The sequence below is a fragment of the Rhinolophus ferrumequinum genome, chromosome 21 (genome assembly GCF_004115265.2).
Source record: "Rhinolophus ferrumequinum isolate MPI-CBG mRhiFer1 chromosome 21, mRhiFer1_v1.p, whole genome shotgun sequence".
Classification (NCBI taxonomy): domain Eukaryota; kingdom Metazoa; phylum Chordata; class Mammalia; order Chiroptera; family Rhinolophidae; genus Rhinolophus; species Rhinolophus ferrumequinum.
The window spans coordinates 24047734-24065790 of NC_046304.1; the positions used below are offsets into that span (position 1 = coordinate 24047734).

Consider the following 18057-nt stretch of genomic DNA (forward strand, 5'->3'; position numbering starts at 1 on the left):
TTACCCTAGTCTTTCTTTCATAATTTTGGCACATTCTTTTATCAGGAAAATCTAGGGCTAGCCAAGTTTAGGTAAGGTTTTATTTATGAAGGGCCTAGAGCTTTTAACCTTACAGCAATTTTAAAAAGTCATTATTACCCTAACTCATTTAATTTAAAAAGTGTTAATTAATTAATTAATTTTAAGATATTATGCCTCTCTAGTCATAGAATCATTTATCATTACATTCCTGCATGATTTTCAGTTCCTTTAAGCTCCTGTACTACAGGGCACCTTCCTTTCCTCCAACCACCACGGGTACCCCACCTAAGGTTACCGGAGGAAGAGCAGGTTAAAGAGACTTAGAAAAAGGCAGCTGGGAGCCCACTGGCTTCTTTTCTTTGGAAGAGTTTGTAGGTTCATCACATATTCTACAAAAGCAATTAAGGTGGAAGGGGCTGTAGAATCAACTTCTCTGGATCTCCTTATTACATTTTTAGTAAAAGAAGGAATAAGAAAGAAGATTCTCTAAGAATCTTGTCAAGAATTACATTTCGTGTTGGAGCTTAAGGTAACATACCTTATATAGCTTAAATTAATTTTCATGAGCCTGTGTTTTATCACTACTCGGCATTATTTTGTTGTGTGATAGAGCTATAAAAAAATCCATGGTAAATATATTTCGCCCCTTTCCATCGACAGCTGCGGTGGTGAGGTAGGTCAGGAGGCGTGCCTCTTTGGAGGCACCCTGGAGGTTGAAGGGCAATGAGCACTTAACTATGTCTGCTGAATGCCAGAGCTGCCAAAATGGAGCTCCTCACAACTGGTCTGTATCTGCTCTGACAATTCTTTTATTATAGCTTTTACTAACCTATCAGTAACTAACTGTGGTTGTTTAATTGCAGGGGGAACATCCCCACGCTAAACAGGTACCGTATGTTTAGTTTCTTTTCCAATTAAAAGCATCTCTTTTTTGTAACTTAGAATAGTGAAATTGGGAAAAATAGCGCTACACTTGACAAACTAATATGTTTATCTTCTGCTGGGAAGTCTTGAGCTCCCCTTTGGATATACTAAGTTATTCTTTCTGTTTGGAAAACATGTTTTCAGCTTTTCTTCAGCTGTTCAAAAAGCAATACTTGCAAAGCCTCAGTATGGAAAAGCTCCCATCTAGCTGTTTACGATAGGGGAGTTGCCTGCCTGACATCAGCTTTGCTGTAAACATCTTTTGTTTTGCTAAGTTATCTGTCTAGTTTGGGGCTTTCTGAGGAGAAACCCTTAAGGTTACTTTTATCCTGGCAAATTGTTCATAATTTTTTCAATTTTTAAGTTTCTCTAATTTGTTTCTCCTTTTAGGGGAATGCAAATGCAGAAATAGCTGATCTCATGTTTTATTAGTTTGCTAGCTATTTTTCTAAAGTGTTACAATGATATGAAAATCACGTTTTATTTCAGACCTATAGAATAAGATTCACATTGGAAAAGTATATTTAAACTCTGATATGTGGAGCCGTGGGAAGAGGTTTCCAGGCCAATATAACACAAGTGATATTTTATTGTTTTGAGTTCCTCCTGCTCTTGAGCCAAGCAAGGCAACACAATGCAAGTTTGAGAGGATAGCAATTCCAACTGGAATCGAATCCACAAAATGCTAAAGCAGTAATATGTGGGTGGTGAGCGTCTTGTGCGTGATTAATTATACATTGAAATATTTATAGGCTTATGTTTATTTTGTCCCTCTCCCTTTAAATATTAAGTAATCAAAACTGATTATAGCTTTTAGAGTCCAATTTGGATGGGGAGAGGAAAGGGAGTGCTTTTGTTTGGTCCTCTTGCTTACGATTGGAGAGTGGGCATGGTTCATTCCTGCCTGCCTTCAGCTGTCCTGGCCCATGAACGTAGTACTGGGGGAAACTGAATAGTGGATATTTCCCATGGGGTCCAGTTGAGTGAAAAAGATATTTAACCCCATGTTTGCCATAAAGGCAGCCTATTAACTTATTCAGAGGGAGTTCCCTTTCAGTGTTATCTGGAACCCTTTTATCTTTCCTGTCTAATACCAGGCAGGTCGAAAAGACAAAATGCCTCACAAACTTGCTTCTTTAGTAAATATATTTGGTGATCCTAGAAAAAAGGGTAATAGCGTTTCTGAGTTCATACAACTCTGAATCCCAGTTTCTAGTGAGCACCATGTGTAAGACTTGCTTGATATGTGTTTCATGTGTTTGCTTGTTTCATTCATGGGATCAATGGTTTCCTCTCCCACCCTGCCTTTCTAGTCCCCAGTACTGTCAAAAGATGAAGTACCTGTTTCGTAGTCATCACTTGCCAAAGCAATAAAATCCTGGAGTGTCAGTCTCTATGGTCTGTGTGAGCAGCGCTTCCATCCTATGAAAAATTCCATTGCCTTTTATAATTACAATTGGCAGTGGAGTTCAGTCTGTACCCAGATCTCAAGTCCACATGGCTGGCTGTCTTCCCCCTGCAACACTGCAGGTGGTGCACGTAAGATTTGGGGGCAGCTCCCCCAAAGTTCAGGTGCTATTGCCTTGCTCTGAACTTGATTCAGATCAGTATGCCAGTAACTTGACAGGCAAGTCCTGGAGGTATCCTTCAGCTTGGTCCTTCCGAACGGGCTGCCCTGATTGGGCATTCAGTATTATTTTTCAGTGCATACTGCTGAGGTGCATCAAGGAGTATACAGAGTCATGATGCTTTCAGATTGAACAAATCAGTTCAGTTCTCTTCGAGCATCTCCATTTAGCACATGTTTGTCATGCTTACACATCCTGTGAGACCCATGCTCTGCCCTTTTGTATCTTGCTGGGATTTATTAAGGGCTTTTGATAAAGACATGTTTACTTTGGTAGAGAAATGTTTAAATATAAAATGGAAATTTTGCAATTTGAGGTTGAAAATGTCTCTCAAAAAGGAGGAACTATCATCCTTATAACTGCTATCTCTATCAGCCCATTAAAGAAAAAAGTAAATACCTCAGCAAAGTTTCTTTAATAAACTGTGACTTGTTTCTGATGATAAATAATGTTTTTTATAATGATTTACTAAACCATTCCAAATGACTTAGAGTTGTTACTGTACATGCATATGTCTATCTGTGAATACTTAATCTGCTACAGTTCCCAGAGAAAAATACCTTAAGTGTTGCCTAGTTACAATTCACTTGGCTCGCTTACTTCCTTTTAAAATGGAGACTGTTTGAGGGAAGGGGAAGATGCAGGATGGTTTTTAACCCCTATGTGCTATTCATTCATTAGATGTGCCGTGACATCCTTATGTTATAACTGCCATGAAATTCCTGACCGTCCTTAGATTTTTATTTGAAGAAATTTGAGGGGGTGTGTGCAGGGTCGGGGGACTTCAAATGAAAAGGTTAATGTGATTCTAGCAAGACAGCCTTATCCATTGTGGTTAAAAAACCAAATCTGCTCTGCAACCTGACCCTACCTCAGTTTCCTCCCAGGTCCTTTTCCCTATTGCTACTCTCCCATTCCTTGCTCCTCCCCTACTTGTCTAATGCATTTGATTGAATTACCATTTAGAATGTCCTTCTCCTCCAACCTCAACCACTATGGCATGACTCATGTAGCTAGTGTCAGCGACGTGCTATTGGACAACTCATTCACTCCACCGTGTCAGCGAATGGGCGGAATGGTTTCTTTTCGAACTTTTGAAGATTTTGTCAGGTAAGACACGGCAGAACTGTCTCTGTGTAAGGGGAGCCATGGGTGTCTGTCTCAGATTTCTGCCAAATGAATAAAGGTCCCCAGGAGAGCTGTGAGCCAGCTAAGGCGAGATAGCCCTTGCTGTATACACCCTCCGAGAGGTATATGTCCTTCCGTTTCTACCTCTCATTGAGACTCTGCAAGCCTCTACTTGTTATATGAGCCTGGTCAGAAAAAAAAGGAAACAAACAAAACCATCTTTTCCTTAGGAGCAAACAGAAGAAGCTGTCTGCTCTGTGATGAGTGAAATGTCAGGAGAAATTAAACACAACACTAGAGTGAGCCCCACCAGAGACGATACATCTTTTGATTAAATGCGTTCAGCATCTATCTCTTGATGTATACTGATGCATTACCCTAGGGGGAGGGGTAATTACATTGGTCTGTCACTGCTCCGGTCCCAGGGTCTTTCTGTTACTTTAAGACCGATGATGACAGCAGTACTCATATCTTATATATGAAAAACAACAACAACAACAACAAAAGCTTTAGATCATTCTTTTTTAAAATGAAAAAAATATATATGGTTTATTAAAGTTTAAACAATCCATCCTTCTAATTTCTGCCACGTGGTGAAATTTTGCAGGTCATTTCTAGCCACTGGTGATTCTGTTCAGTTGCTTATTGAGCACAGGGTAGGATAGATTATTCTTTTAGACTGAGCTGGCAATGGCAATATTAGTTTCCTGCCACGTAGGTTTTCTGCCACTTGGATTTTCATGATGGGTGTTTCTCTGGTATTTTTCAGGATCTTTGATGAAGTGATGGGCTGCTTCTGTGATTCCCCACCCCAAAGCCCCACATTCCCCGAGGCAGGTCACACGTCTTTATATGATGAAGACAAGGTATGGTGTCCCCATTGGGAGACTGCTTTGCTCCTTCAGATACAGGAATTGTATTAAGTATATACTATCTTTCTGACTTTGGAACATTATACGGAAGGATTCACCTTTTACCCCACTTTATACTATTAAATTTTTATATGCCCATCAAAGTATTTTTGGAAATAGGTAGAATATAAATTCTAACGTAAAAAAAAAAAAGGAAGAGAACCTGTATTCTTGGAATCCATAGGGTAGAATAGGCTCAGCTGTATTCATTGTAGCTGCCTCTGGGTCTCTGAATGTTGTTTTGAAGATTTCCGCTTTGGTTGCTTTAATTCTTAATGATGGCTTGTATATTTGCACAGTGGTGCTATTGTAGTCTTCAAGGAATGGTGGACTTTAAATAGCAGAAAAAAATAGGCATTTTGTGTAAAACTTTGTCCTTTTATTAATCCCTTCTTTTCATTTCTCAGTAAACAAATTGTTCTGTTTTTCTTTCCCTACCGGGTCATTTTCCTGTGTTTTGACTCTTCCACTGTATGATAAATTGTTAGGAAATATATTATGTGGGAATATGTTCAGGTGGCTTCTTTCAATCATTTATTTTTTTCACATTCTGTGAAGAGATGTGGCAGTTGGTTTCATTCCCATTTTACTGGTGAAAAAGTTGAGACATAGTGGTCTTCAAGTTCCTATCAAGTCAAGATTTGGGGCCACCCCTAGCTAATGCCTTCGCAGCCTTATCCTTTAAAAATTAAACGGTCTGCTTTATTTAATCTTCATTGTGGATATTGGGTAGTGGTTGCAATTTGCTTATTCGTACCAGTGGGCAAACCAAAATGTCTTGTGGGGGCGTAGCTCTTTTTTAGGTATTCTACCAAGTATAACTTTTCTCTGTATTAGCCAGCCTCCGGATTTCTTTGTCTTGTGTTATTGGGTTGCAGGTCCCCAGGGATGAACCAATTCACATTCTGAATGTGGCTATCAAGACTGACGGAGATATTGAGGATGACAGGCTGGCAGCCATGTTCAGAGAGTTTACCCAGGAAAACGTAAGCCCTCAGATTGGATGGAAACTGGTGAATGGCCCCTTTCCTGCTGGCTGTGTATGGTACCCATCCTTTTGTCAGTTGCTACTTTTAAGACCTGTCACTGATAATGACTATGTCTTTTACATAATTCTGCCAGTAGGGGTAAAATTCCAACATGATTTAATAGTATATCATGAATATATTTTTATGTTAAGAAATACAGACCTCACATATTTAAAATGTTTTAAGGAACGAATGTGTGGTCCTAAGTCTTTCCCAGAGCTCCAGTCTTGACCTTTTAGTCACCTGCTGAATATTTTCCTTTGGTGGCTTAACTCCACATGTCTAGGTCCACACTCCCCTCAGGTTTCTTCTGTGTCCTTCCCTCCCTTCCCTTGAAAATACCAGTTATATATTTCCATCCTCCTCTCAATTGTGTGTCACTTAGATATCTCGTATTGACTCCATAGGTTAAACCTAAATTGCCATCATTTTCTTTCACCTCTTCTGACTCCCCCCAGTCATTCGGAAATCATTGACTTCCTCCCTTTCCTTGCCATTCCATGATTCTACTATCCTACCCACAATCTGTACGTGTTTATTTGTGTCTGCTCAGTCACCAAGGTCTGTTCGTTTTTTCTTCGCAATGTCTCATTACCTCCCTCCCTCCCTCCCTTCCTTTTCAGTTTTTTAAATCCCACTACCATCTCTCTAGTTTAAACCTTTACTTGCCTCACATCTGAGATCCTGCAGCAGGTTTACTTGTGATCTACCTATCTTCCTTCACTCTTCCCGTCCAGGTAGTTTCCATTTTGTTCACCACCACAAAATTACATGTCCAAAATGCCCACCTTACCACGTTATTCTCCCACTCAACAATGATTCTGTTTCCTTGAGGATGCCTCCTTAACTTCATATTTAACACCAGCCTATCCACTGGGCTGACAATCTAGCTTTTGCTGTTCCATGACATGTTGTGTCTTCATCTCTGCTACTGCCCCTCACCTGGAATCAATCATCAATCTCTCTCTCTCTCTCTCTCTCTCTCTCTCTCTCTCTCTCTCTCTCTCTCTCTCTCTTTCTCTAAATCCTGCTTATTTTAAAAACTGTTTCAAATTTTACCTCTTCTATGAGGACTCCTGAGTAGCCCTAACTAAAATATATTTTTCTCCCTTGATTTCTAATTGGTCAGCATACATTTATTGGCAATAATATTTTTTTATTTATAAAGAACTTCTGTGTACATTTTTTAATTTGCATCTTAACCACAAACCCATGTGGTTCGATTAGTCAGAAATTATTCCACTTGTACACATGGGGAAAAGCTCAAGCTCAGAGAGATTAATTAAGGCCCCTGGTCACCAGCTGGTAGATGATAGAACAAAAATTAGCATTTAAGATTTTGATGCCACCTCTAGAGGGCACAGATCTGGGTGCTTTAGTAAATAATACATTTTTAGCCCTGAAGATGCTTATAGTCTAGTTGGAGGGGCTGGTTGGGCACATTCAAAACAATAGTCTGCAATTGCATTTCATTGCGATATAGCATAGATGCCAAAGTGCCCCTCTCTTGCACCGCCCTTGATGACAGGACCCATGAGTTTTCTCTGAATAGAAAGCACCTAGCTATAGTGCTTGTTATAAAGAACTCAGTAGAGTTTTTTAAAACTTAATTCAGGGGTATAAACAATTAGTGCCACAGGCATTTACATCACGTATTGCTGATGGTAGATACCCAGGAAAAGACGGGAACTTCGGGCTCAACCTGAGTCTTAGCATTTACTCCATGATGCTCTCACAGCACACAAACTGACCCAGATGGTAGTGGCCAGCACGAGGAAAAGGTCCTTCCCAAGAAGGAAAAGGAAGGGACCTGCTTGGGAATTTTTCTTTAGAAGAGAAATTTACCTTCCTTCTTGCCCTTGACTCGTGGCCACGTAAAATTAACCTGAGGGACCAAGGTAACCCCAGCTAGAAGAGCCCTGACATATGCATGGCTGCTGATGCCTGCTGCTTGATGAAGTAGTCTGAGATTTCCTTCCCAGGTTTTGAGGCACTAGTTGCCCTTATTTGATTATTTTGACCTCAATTGCAGGATTTTTATTATCCTCAGATCTAAGTGTTTTATATCATCACATGTTGATTTAAAGAGGCAGTTTCTTCATGTTCACTACATATACTTATAACATTAATTGGCAACAAGAAATTGCCATTTTTCCTTTACTGGACTTGTAAACTGAGGCACAGAGAAATCCCGTGTCTATTCAGAAGAGTAAGAGGAGACCATGTGAACATTCCAAACCTAGAGAAGCTATTAACTGTATCCGGTCCTACGCTTATCCAGGAGTATTTGGCATTTTCTCCTCCTCGTTTTGGAAAAAAATGTAAAAAATAAAAAGAAGGAAAAGCAATTTCAAAAAAAAAAGCTGAAGTGATAACTAGTTTTGTTTTTCACTTCATGATCATGCTCCTAGCAGTTTAGAAAAAGTTTCTTTTTTTTAAAACACACATTAAACTATCAAATAGGTTGATCCAAATTGTCCAAATAATCTTCTAGTCCCAGCATGTCTTTTTTTCTCTCATAGAAATTAGGATCATATATTTGTAAATGACTTGCGGAGGAGATGGAAGCAGTCAGTGTAAATGGAGTTTCTCCAGGTGCTGACGCCTAATCGCTGGGTAATAGCTGTGGACTTGCTGTGAGACCCGCATTATTACAATGTAATCAGAATCCTGTTGCTCTGCTGTTATTGTCAGCCACTTGTGGAATTTTAAAAGCAATAACAATTTTGACTTTAAATCATGGCATTATTAAAGTTATTTTCTTCCCTTGCCTGAACACAGCTATTGATGCTTGTCTTTGAAGGACTTGGCTGTAGTGGAATTCTTTGTTGGTGTCAGAAGAAATGTGTCTGTTTGTGGCACACTGAGAAACAACCATGATCAATCTATGTCCCTCCCTCCCTCCCTCCGTCCCTCCCTCCCTCCCTCCCTCTTTCCCTCTCTCCTTCTCCCTCTCTCTCCTTCCCTCCCTCCCTCCCTCTCTCCCTCTCTCCTTCTCCTTCTCTCGCCCTCCCTCTCTCCCTCCCTTCCTTCCTTCCTTTTCTTATCACAGTATCAATACTTGTTTAGCTACACTAACGGGTATGATGCCAATACAGATCATTATTAAATGTGGTTAACCCAAAATTTATTTATATTTGACCAGGGAATTTGCTATCAGGAAATTTATTTTTCCAGTTATCTTTTGCTCATGTTGTTAATTATTTTTACCACTAAGCAAATGCCATAACAGAAACCGTTCTCTGATAGAAAGAAATGGCCCGGGAAGGTGCTTGTTTATAAGGGGAACACCCAATTTGGATTTTAGAAATATATAATCTCATGAAAGTCAAGAATTGGTTTATATCTCTTAGTTAGAGATATAGCAAGGAATGTGATAAAACTGCAGAGTCTGAATGTAGGCTGTGAAAGTCCTTTTTTTTTTTTTTTTTTTTGTGTTATTCATGTATTTTCCCAGGTCATTCATCTGGTGGGATTGCTTTTCTAGTTGTTGCCACATAGCCCCTCTTTGTTAGGGACTTCTAAGATCATGTCATTTACTTAGTTCATTCGTCTGTTTCTTTGTCTCTGCCTTTTGAGATAAACGAGCAGTACAAGGCAGAAGAAAGCTTAGATCTGAAGGCCCAATACGTATATAAGAGACTGTCTTGAAAATGCTGGTCTCTTTTTGACTTCGAATGTACTGCTCACCTGTGCCAAGTGGAATGGTGAATAATCACTAAATTTGAAAGTACGTTGAACATTGCTTTTAGCAATTTTTAAAGAGAATCTTTAAAAAAAATAAAATACCCTCATGTAAAGTAGGGGGGAAATGTTTTAGAAGAAATGAAAAGATCAGGATTTGTTAGGCTAAATTTTAGGACTGCTGTATCTGATGGTAGGTACTATCTATAATCTAAACAATAGTTTAGGACCTGAATTTTCTATTTTATGCAAATTTCTTCTTTTCCTTCTTACCCGAATGACCTGATTTCATGTAACTTCTGTTTTAGTTTTAATCTTCACGTTTGCTCATGCCCACCAGTGTGATTTCTATAAGCAGAAATTGTGTTAAGGTCTACCTTGGTGTGAATCAGCCCTTCGGGAATTTAGGTGACCTCATATAACCCTTTGTTCTACACAAAGTTTTCTCTCAATTTTGTCCAGATCAGTATAAAACCTATTCCATAAGACTTAGTCCCAGGAGCCAGGTTGAGATTTGTTTATTTGCAAGTTTGAAGGTACTGAGCCAAGACGTAGAGAGATGATCAAAAAGGGTGCTTAGCCCAATCTGAGCCTTACAAGAATTAAACGGAGTAAATTTTTGGATGAATGGCAATCTCATCTATCTTATGTTTCACATGTTTCTTCATAGAAAGCTACCCTGGTTGAGCATGGAATCCGGCGCCTTACTTTCCTGGTTGCACAAAAGGTACTGGCATGTGAATTATACCTCTCTCATATTTCTTATGCTGCTGCTACTGCTAGATTTTCTTTAATAAAACAAATGGAATTATAATCATATGCTAACTTGTAGAATTTATGCAGAGAAATAACTGTTTTTCTATAAATTTAATTAAGAAAAACATGAATTTAAATTATCACCTTGTACTCAATTTGGTTTTAATTTTATTACTAATTGCCAGCTTCTGCTGTTTTTCCTTCCTTTCTGTCTTTTATTTGAAAGGATTTCAGAAAACAGATCAGCTATGAGGTGGATCAGAGATTTCATGTAAGTAAAAGGAAGAATAATGAAAGATTACTTACTGTTTTATCTGTTTGCCACTGACTATTTAAACATAGAATGTGTACAGCATTAGGAATAGAGACAGTGGAAATGTAATGGCTGTGTGCGATGTCAGGGGTAGTGGATGGGGGGAATGGGGTTGTCATTGTGTGAGGGATATAAATGATAAATGTCTAACTATTACATTGTTTTGTGCACCTGAAACTAAAAAGAAAAAGAAAAAAAGAAATCACAAAGAAAAATAAATAAATAAATAAACATAGGATGCATGTGAGTTATTTAGAAGGGTTGGTCCCTCTTCTTTTAGAAAGTATTTATAATGAATATTCAGTTATTCTATAGTGTTCAAGCTAAAGGGTTTTTTCTTTTTTTACACTATAATAAATTCTCAATAAGTATCTCTGAGAAATAGTTAAAAATGAGCATATGCATTTATCCGGATGGATAAGGTAGAAGCAGGAACTAACTAGTAATTTCTTCTGTGAACACAGTGAATCAATAATTAAGAATTGCCATTTGTACTTTGGGGTTTTGGCTTTGACAAAGATGGTTTCAAGTTCTATTATTGAGAATTTTTTAATTCTGAAAAAACAATCATTTATTATGTAAAATGCCTTAACAGAACCCAAGTTGTTATTTTTGTCTTAGGTTAATTCTAGGAGCAGGAAATAACGGAATTGAGCATTCAGCTGTTTGTTCTCCCACTTAACTGAATTAACTGTTAATATTTATAGCATTGAAAATTTTATTGGAAAGAGAAGTAAGCCAATAGCTTGGCATCGAAGCTATGGTATACCCATATGCTCATACTCAGTATGATGATACGTAACAGTAAGGCCATATATTCAGTTGCAATCAAGATGGCATTCTCTAAAATGGTTGTAGCCAAACTATTTCTTTAAAACTTGATCTTAATGTAGCGAAGATTCCAGAGGCTATTAGGAAATCTTAGTCTTCCCAATAAGAATTTAATATTGTTTCTGTTTTAAGAATTAAGATAATTAAGTTAGTTTTGAAGCCCTATTCATTTGCAGTAATGAAGATAATGTTTGGGATTCTGGAAAGGACTTTCTAAACTCAAGGACCTATGTGTGGTTGCTTTTGTTTATTAGGTCTCCAGCACTTGACATTTTGTTTTCCTTCTTACAGTTCACCTTGTTGGTCTAGTCTATAGAGAAATGAGAGCCTGCTCTGCAAACTAAAGAGCTAAGATTTTCTGAAATGCTTTAGGAAATGTTGTGAATTGCACAGTCCCCCTGTGTTATTGATGTCTGGAAATCAAGCAGAGGACAGATATATATCAATCAATAACTTTAGATAGGAAACTGGAGGCAGTGAAGAAGTATGAGGAGCTTAAAGAGAACCCTGGGGCTTTAGGAAGAAAAATCCAGAGCTTAGAGAATAAAATTGATACTTGGGGATGGGACAGGAGAGCCCATGAATAAATACTATGGCTGGTAGGTGCTGATCAGAACTAAGGTGGACGTGCCAGAGCCAGGCCCTGGATTTGGGAAGGATGTTGGGCTAGATTCTTAAGCATTAACGTGATTTTTTTCTTACTGACTTTGGAGTATACTCCAAAGTCAGTGAGAAAATACATTATTCTTCATATAGCACAGTAATTGGTTTCCTATAATAAGCATTCCATGATAAATTAAAACTCTCTACTAAAATTTTTTAAAAGCCAAAGCAATTAATTCTCATGAGCATTTTTTTTGTATGTGTTTTATACATACAAAAAAAACCCTTCCTTTCTTATCTCTGGATCTATGTCATGCCCTAGAGAATATCTACAGCTTTAAAACTTTTTTATTTCTCCCTGCTATCCTCATATTTCTGGATTTAGTTTGAATAGGGACATGTACAGGCAAAATCTGCTAGGGAAGGAGCCAAGCAGTGAGTTGTTCCCGGGAATTACTGTCCATTGCCTTTTTATAGTGACATAAAGTGGGAAATCAGTTATATTAGCAAGTGACTTGATTTGTCATGAGTGTAGGAAAGGTTGCTTTAGGACATTGAGAAATTTAGGTTTAGGTGTAGACTGGATTTTCTCGGAAGATTGAATGGCAGAGGAGTTGGGGTGTTTTTGTTTTAAGCCCCTTAGAAATGATTCGTAGTTACACAGCAGGCAAGGGCAAATATTACTGAATTCCATCCAGGATCTACAATAGGCAGGACGCCTTGGCAGGAGTTGTACAAATCCAGGGCTCACTGTCATGGTGCTGCTCTAAGGTCCTCTGCTGGTGGCAGCTTGCCTTCCATGAAGGATGCTTAGCCTCTGTCATGTCATCTGATGTGTGCTTGCCCCATAGTTAGTGTAGTGTGAAAAAGAGGAAGCTTTCCGTGAGTGTTAGAGGTGAATCCCTTGATCCCTCAGGCTTCCTGGTAATCCACTGTGATGTATGCAGTCTCCCCTGTTCTACACTGTGAAATCCCTATGTTATTGAATAGAAGAGAGAATGCGTACATTCTCAAGGAGAGGAGGAAGGTTACCAAGTTGGGTTCAAGAACAACATTGGCTGGTGTGGAATGAAGCCGTGCTGTTACATAGTCGTCTCTCAGACTGCTTCAGCACCAGAACAAGGCAAATGAGGGCCAGAGTAAAGGTTCCTAGAGAGTGTGCATCTTGTTAAGATATACATTCAATTGCCAGTGAAGGCTAGAAGCATTTCTAAAACTTCCATGTTTAAACTCCACAGTCCCTAGAGAGCTGTCCACTGGAATGTCTGCTGCTTCGTTTCTTGACTCTGTAGGGAAACTGTTCTTCTGAGCTGGAAATGTTCACCAGCGTTAAGGAGGCTTGGTGTCAAGTCTGTTTCCATCACCATCTAATTAAATCAAGTACCTATAATGGGATTTGAATAACTGCTTTTTCTTTTTCTGAGGGATAAATGTTTATTTTAAAAGCATAATTTGTATAGTTTATACACTGTTTATCCAGATACTACTGTCTTCTTGTTAAATCATGTTTTTGATGGAAAAAATGATAAATTGCAATTACTTAATGCTGTTTTATAATTCAGATTTACTAATTCAAAGTCACATTTTTTCAGATGAGTGAGATTTTACTAAATGCTAGGATAGAACTATATACCTAATAACATTAATTCTGAGACCTCATAACTTTATTAAATACATAAAATAAAAGAACTTCTAATATTAGGAAGACACTATGGATCTGCTCATATTCCAGCAGCAGAGATAAAAATATTTTTTAGCATATTGCTGAATGGATCACAATGAAAGAAGATGGGCATATTCTTTTAACATTTGGGGCCAAAAAAAGTCTACAAATTCCAGGATAAATGTTCTCATTCATTTCTATGAAAAATCAAAAATGCTTTAAAAAAATTAATTGTAATGAATATCCTTAGAATATGTTTATAACTACTCCGCAAGAAATCTCACTTAACCGCTTAACATCAATATTGAAACAGAAAGTTTGAGGATAAACAAGCCTATTCTAAATATCTCCTTTTTTAAAAAAAAATTGAAGTCCTAAAAGCAAAAGAACAGGCTCTTTGAATGTCTGCAGCTATATAAGCTGCAGTTCTCTAGTTTCACGTAGTATTAAGTGTCTGTTAGTTTCACTCAGATTTCAGATCCCAAAAAGTACAGCAGAAAGTGCTGGTTAATTGGAATATAAGTATTCCATTTTTTGAAGCTTTCCATATTTTTTTCAGCCAAATTTTGTTAAGGATACTGAAATGTGTGTTTTCAGGATTTCTTCTTATCCTTTGAGCGACCACCTTTAGCAAAAGCATTAGGTCCAAAAACTGTGATGCGATTCTAAATCAGTTTTGCATCTGTTAAGTTTCTTTTTGTTTCTTGTTTATAAGATTTCATGTTCTAATATATGGTGATGGAAGGAGAACTGTCTCTGGGTGGTGAACACACAATGGGATTTATAGATGATGTAATACAGAATTGTACACCTGAAATCTATGTAATTTCACTAACAGTTATCACCCCAATAAATTAAAAAAAAAAAAGATTTCATGAGATTTTTAAAATTCTGCTATAAACCACCTAGGAGATAGTTGTGCTTTTACTGATTTCATGTGAATGACTCCCACTTTAAAATTAAATGTTTTGGATTATCTGGGCCTGAAGGAAGATCCCACTATTGAAACAGTTATGGTTAGTAGTTCATTTCTTTAAAAAACAAAAATTGGTATGTCAGTTATATCTCAATAAAGCTGGAAAAAATTGGTAGTTCTGTTTGCTAGTGGATCAACTATTAGTTTTTCAAAAGGTTTGATTTGGATTTTTGTTTTAATTACAGTCTATATAATTAGTTCTCAGCATGTTGAGGTAAAAGAGAATTGCACCAGCAAGCTTTCAATTTCTTCATCTCATTAGGTTTTTAACACGATTATTAGTATCATAATCAGCTATGATGTTTTCTCTTGCAGGTTTTCACATTCTCTGATTTGCAGGGTGTCTTGATTGGCTAATTTAGGCAAATTATTTTGATTGTCTTGATGATGGTTGGCTGATTAGAACACAGCAGGGGTATAATTTCTTCCTGAGAAATGTTGCATTCTTTTGTTTTTTGGTATCAGAACACTAAGAGGGTTTTTCTTTTGTGTACATTCAATTATGATATTTGCCCATATCACTAGTAGAATGCTTGGAAAGCAATTGCATTAGTGACAGAATAAGCCTGAATGCTGTTAGTGGAAAAATTGGCAGTATGAGGATGAGGTAGGATGAAGGAATTTACTAAAACTATAGTCAATTTACTATACCTGTAGTTTTCTGTGTTTCCGTGATTTTTGAGTACCAAAAGAGGTGACTTTCTATAAAATTGAAGAATTGCTCATTAATCCTGCTTTCCCATTGCACAGAACTTCTTGCCATCTGTTCTGAATGCTTCATGCTTAAATTCAGGACTTTCCTGTGAAGCTAAAAATTTGCTCAAAAGTTTTAAAAAGTTTGCCTATAATATCTTAGCTAACCTTAATGAAAGTGGTTTTTCTGATTGGTGGCCTTTCCCACCTCTGCCAAGAATTAGTCAATCTCTTTCATTATTTGTAGTAAAGGTATTTCCATTCAAATTGTTTGCTTTTCATGCCTTTCAGTTACTCCAAATTTTATTAATTAGTTCAGTGGTAAAGAAAGCGGGTTTTTTGGTTACTACTGTTACGTTTTTGAAGGAAAATTATTTTGGTCCTACAATTGTACACACTTGAATAAATGGTGTATTAAATAAATATTTTAGTTAATTAATATTTAAGGCATAATAGAAGAGTGTATGCTTAAAAAAGATTGTTTTATCACTTTCCCTGACTTTGCTTTGAGAAAATTTCATGGAAGAATTTTTTACCCTTCCTTTTTTTGACCTCTGTTACTTTTTTAGCTAATGCTCTGCAAATCATACCTCTCAAGAATAAAACCAAAACTAGAATGTATAAAGCCCTGAAAACCTGACGTTGCAGCTAGCTGAACATCTTTTCGCCTAACCTTGAAATCATCCCCATGTTCTTCACTGTCATTCAGGGATACTAGAGAATTATTTAGAACGAAAACATCATAAGGAAAAGATCAGTGCTGTATAAAATCCACTTTCAAAGGGCTTTTAAAGACCCAAGCCCAGACAAGGGGTTTCCCAGGCTTGCTAAACAAGCTCCTAGAAGTCTGTTAAATGCAGTTTTACAGTTAAAATGCCAAGGAAAATGTAAGGAGATTTATTAACTGTGCAAGCTACAGTTAAGGTGAGGTGTAATATCTGTGGAAAGTATTCAAGAAGTTCTCCGTAGGTTCAAAACCACAAGTTTCCAGCATGAGTTTTGTTTTTTTGCTTTTTTTTCCTTTAAAGTTTTAATTTCTGTTTTTTGTCTCATCAAAAAGAAGTTCACTAAATAAGGATTTGGTTTAGGGCAAGAATAGAAAGGTAATTCCCTACAATTGAGAGGTAGAGTGGTAGGGATGAAAGGGCATGAGCTCTGGCATTAGAGAGACCCACATTCATTTGCTGGCTTTGTGATCCTCGGCATATCACTGGATCCTGCCTTCCTCAGCTGTGACCTAGGCTACCTACCTCCAGAGGTTGTTGAGAGCATCTGAGGGGACAACACATGAGAGCACCTCCCACCTAGAAGGCTTTCATTTCAGTTCATGTTTCCTTCATGGTTCCTAAAGCTCATTGAGGGATATTTAGGCAGCTAGTCCTGGTCCCTCTGCCTTGTACCAGTAAGTGTTTGATTATATTGCTCTCATAATGAAGAAGATGCCTAATGAAACCTCCTATAGAGGCAAATAGTAATGACTTGATTTCCAACACTGCCAGTAGAGCTTCCCATCCGAGAAACAGGGGTATTTGGTGTTAATATGTTAAATTTTAGAAACTAATGGACTCTGCTAATTGAATTCATCTTTGTTAATTAATAAGGTTCTAGTAAATTGGTTGCTTTCTTTCGTAATGCCCTGCAAAAGAGCCGTAAGACCCAGTGATTCCAAGTTTACTAGTTCCACCACATTCTTTCCTATACACATAGTGGTAGTGACCAGAGTAACATTTTGTACTTTTCTGTCTTGAGAAGTTATTGTTGTTTAAACCCTTGAAATTATTGACTTGAGAGTGAATGTGGAAAAAACATGGATTGCGGATTCTATGCTTTCTGGCTAGTTTACATTTTAAGAGTTTCTTAAGGAGAAACTTGGGAAATCAGTCCAGTACCTACTATGCAGTGCTGTAGCATAAGCATCTGTTGTTTTATTTGCCAGGTTGTGCCAAGAGCAACACCAGGAAGATTTTTTTTTTTTACTTGGCACATGAAAAAAACACTGATTTTTTTTTTTTTTTCCCTAGGAGAGGATAGCTGTTGAAGTTAGGTTTAGTAGTGTGATGATTCTCAAATTTGCAAGTGGGGTCAAAGTGATGGTTACCCAGAGGATCATTCATATTCCCTGGGCTCAGCTTAGATAAGGAGCATGTTTTCTAGGAAACAGCCTTGTAGATGCTCGACTGCTTCTGTACTATGTGTTTATTCCCAAAGAGCCAAAGGACTGATACGTTTCCCCCTTCTTTTAACACAGAGAGAATTCCCTAAATTTTTCACGTTCCGAGCAAGGGATAAGGTAAGAACTGATTCCTTCCCTCTTATTTATTTATTTATTTATTTATTTATTTATTTATTTATTTATTTATTTTTCCTTAAAAGCCCAAGTGTGGCTTATTTTTGTCATCTGCTTTTCTTGTCACCTCTCCTCCCCCAATTAAACTTGTGCTTCCCTTTGCCACACATGTGTCTTAGAATGAAAGAAAACTCCCTTCTGAAAGAGTCTGGTATAGGAAACAAATGTATTGACCTACCCAAAGAAAGCAATAACTTTCAAAATCATCCGTATGCTTTAGGATGATCCTAATGATGTAATATTAAAGGACTATTATACTTAGTAAGATGATTCTTGTCATCTGCAGACAGTTCATTTATACTCGTCTCGTTTATGTGCATTAGTTTTTCAATTTTAAAATACAAAATTTCAGCCCATGTTGGTATTTTCTTTTCACCAGTTTATATTTTTGGCCCTCTCTCTCTATTCTCTCAGTTGACATGGACTCTTGGAAAATTTTAGTTTCAACAAAACATACAGTAAATGTTAATACAGCTCTTTAAAAAGATAGATAATTATATACCTATGGATATAGTATGCTCCAAAACCAGGTATCTCTATTTTTTAAAAAT

General features: G+C 37.4%; 1 protein-coding gene across 1 annotated transcript in view; it reads left to right on the forward strand.

Annotated features, from left to right (window-relative positions):
- Positions 1–18057, forward strand: part of ACACA (acetyl-CoA carboxylase alpha) — a 260073-nt gene that overhangs the window by 142077 nt on the left and 99939 nt on the right. Inside the window, exons 31-37 of the mRNA XM_033090744.1 lie at positions 885–908; positions 3540–3683; positions 4471–4567; positions 5491–5598; positions 9995–10051; positions 10307–10351; positions 17408–17449. Of these exons, the coding sequence (XP_032946635.1) occupies positions 885–908; positions 3540–3683; positions 4471–4567; positions 5491–5598; positions 9995–10051; positions 10307–10351; positions 17408–17449 (517 nt within the window). The remainder of the gene's footprint in view (positions 1–884; positions 909–3539; positions 3684–4470; positions 4568–5490; positions 5599–9994; positions 10052–10306; positions 10352–17407; positions 17450–18057) is intronic.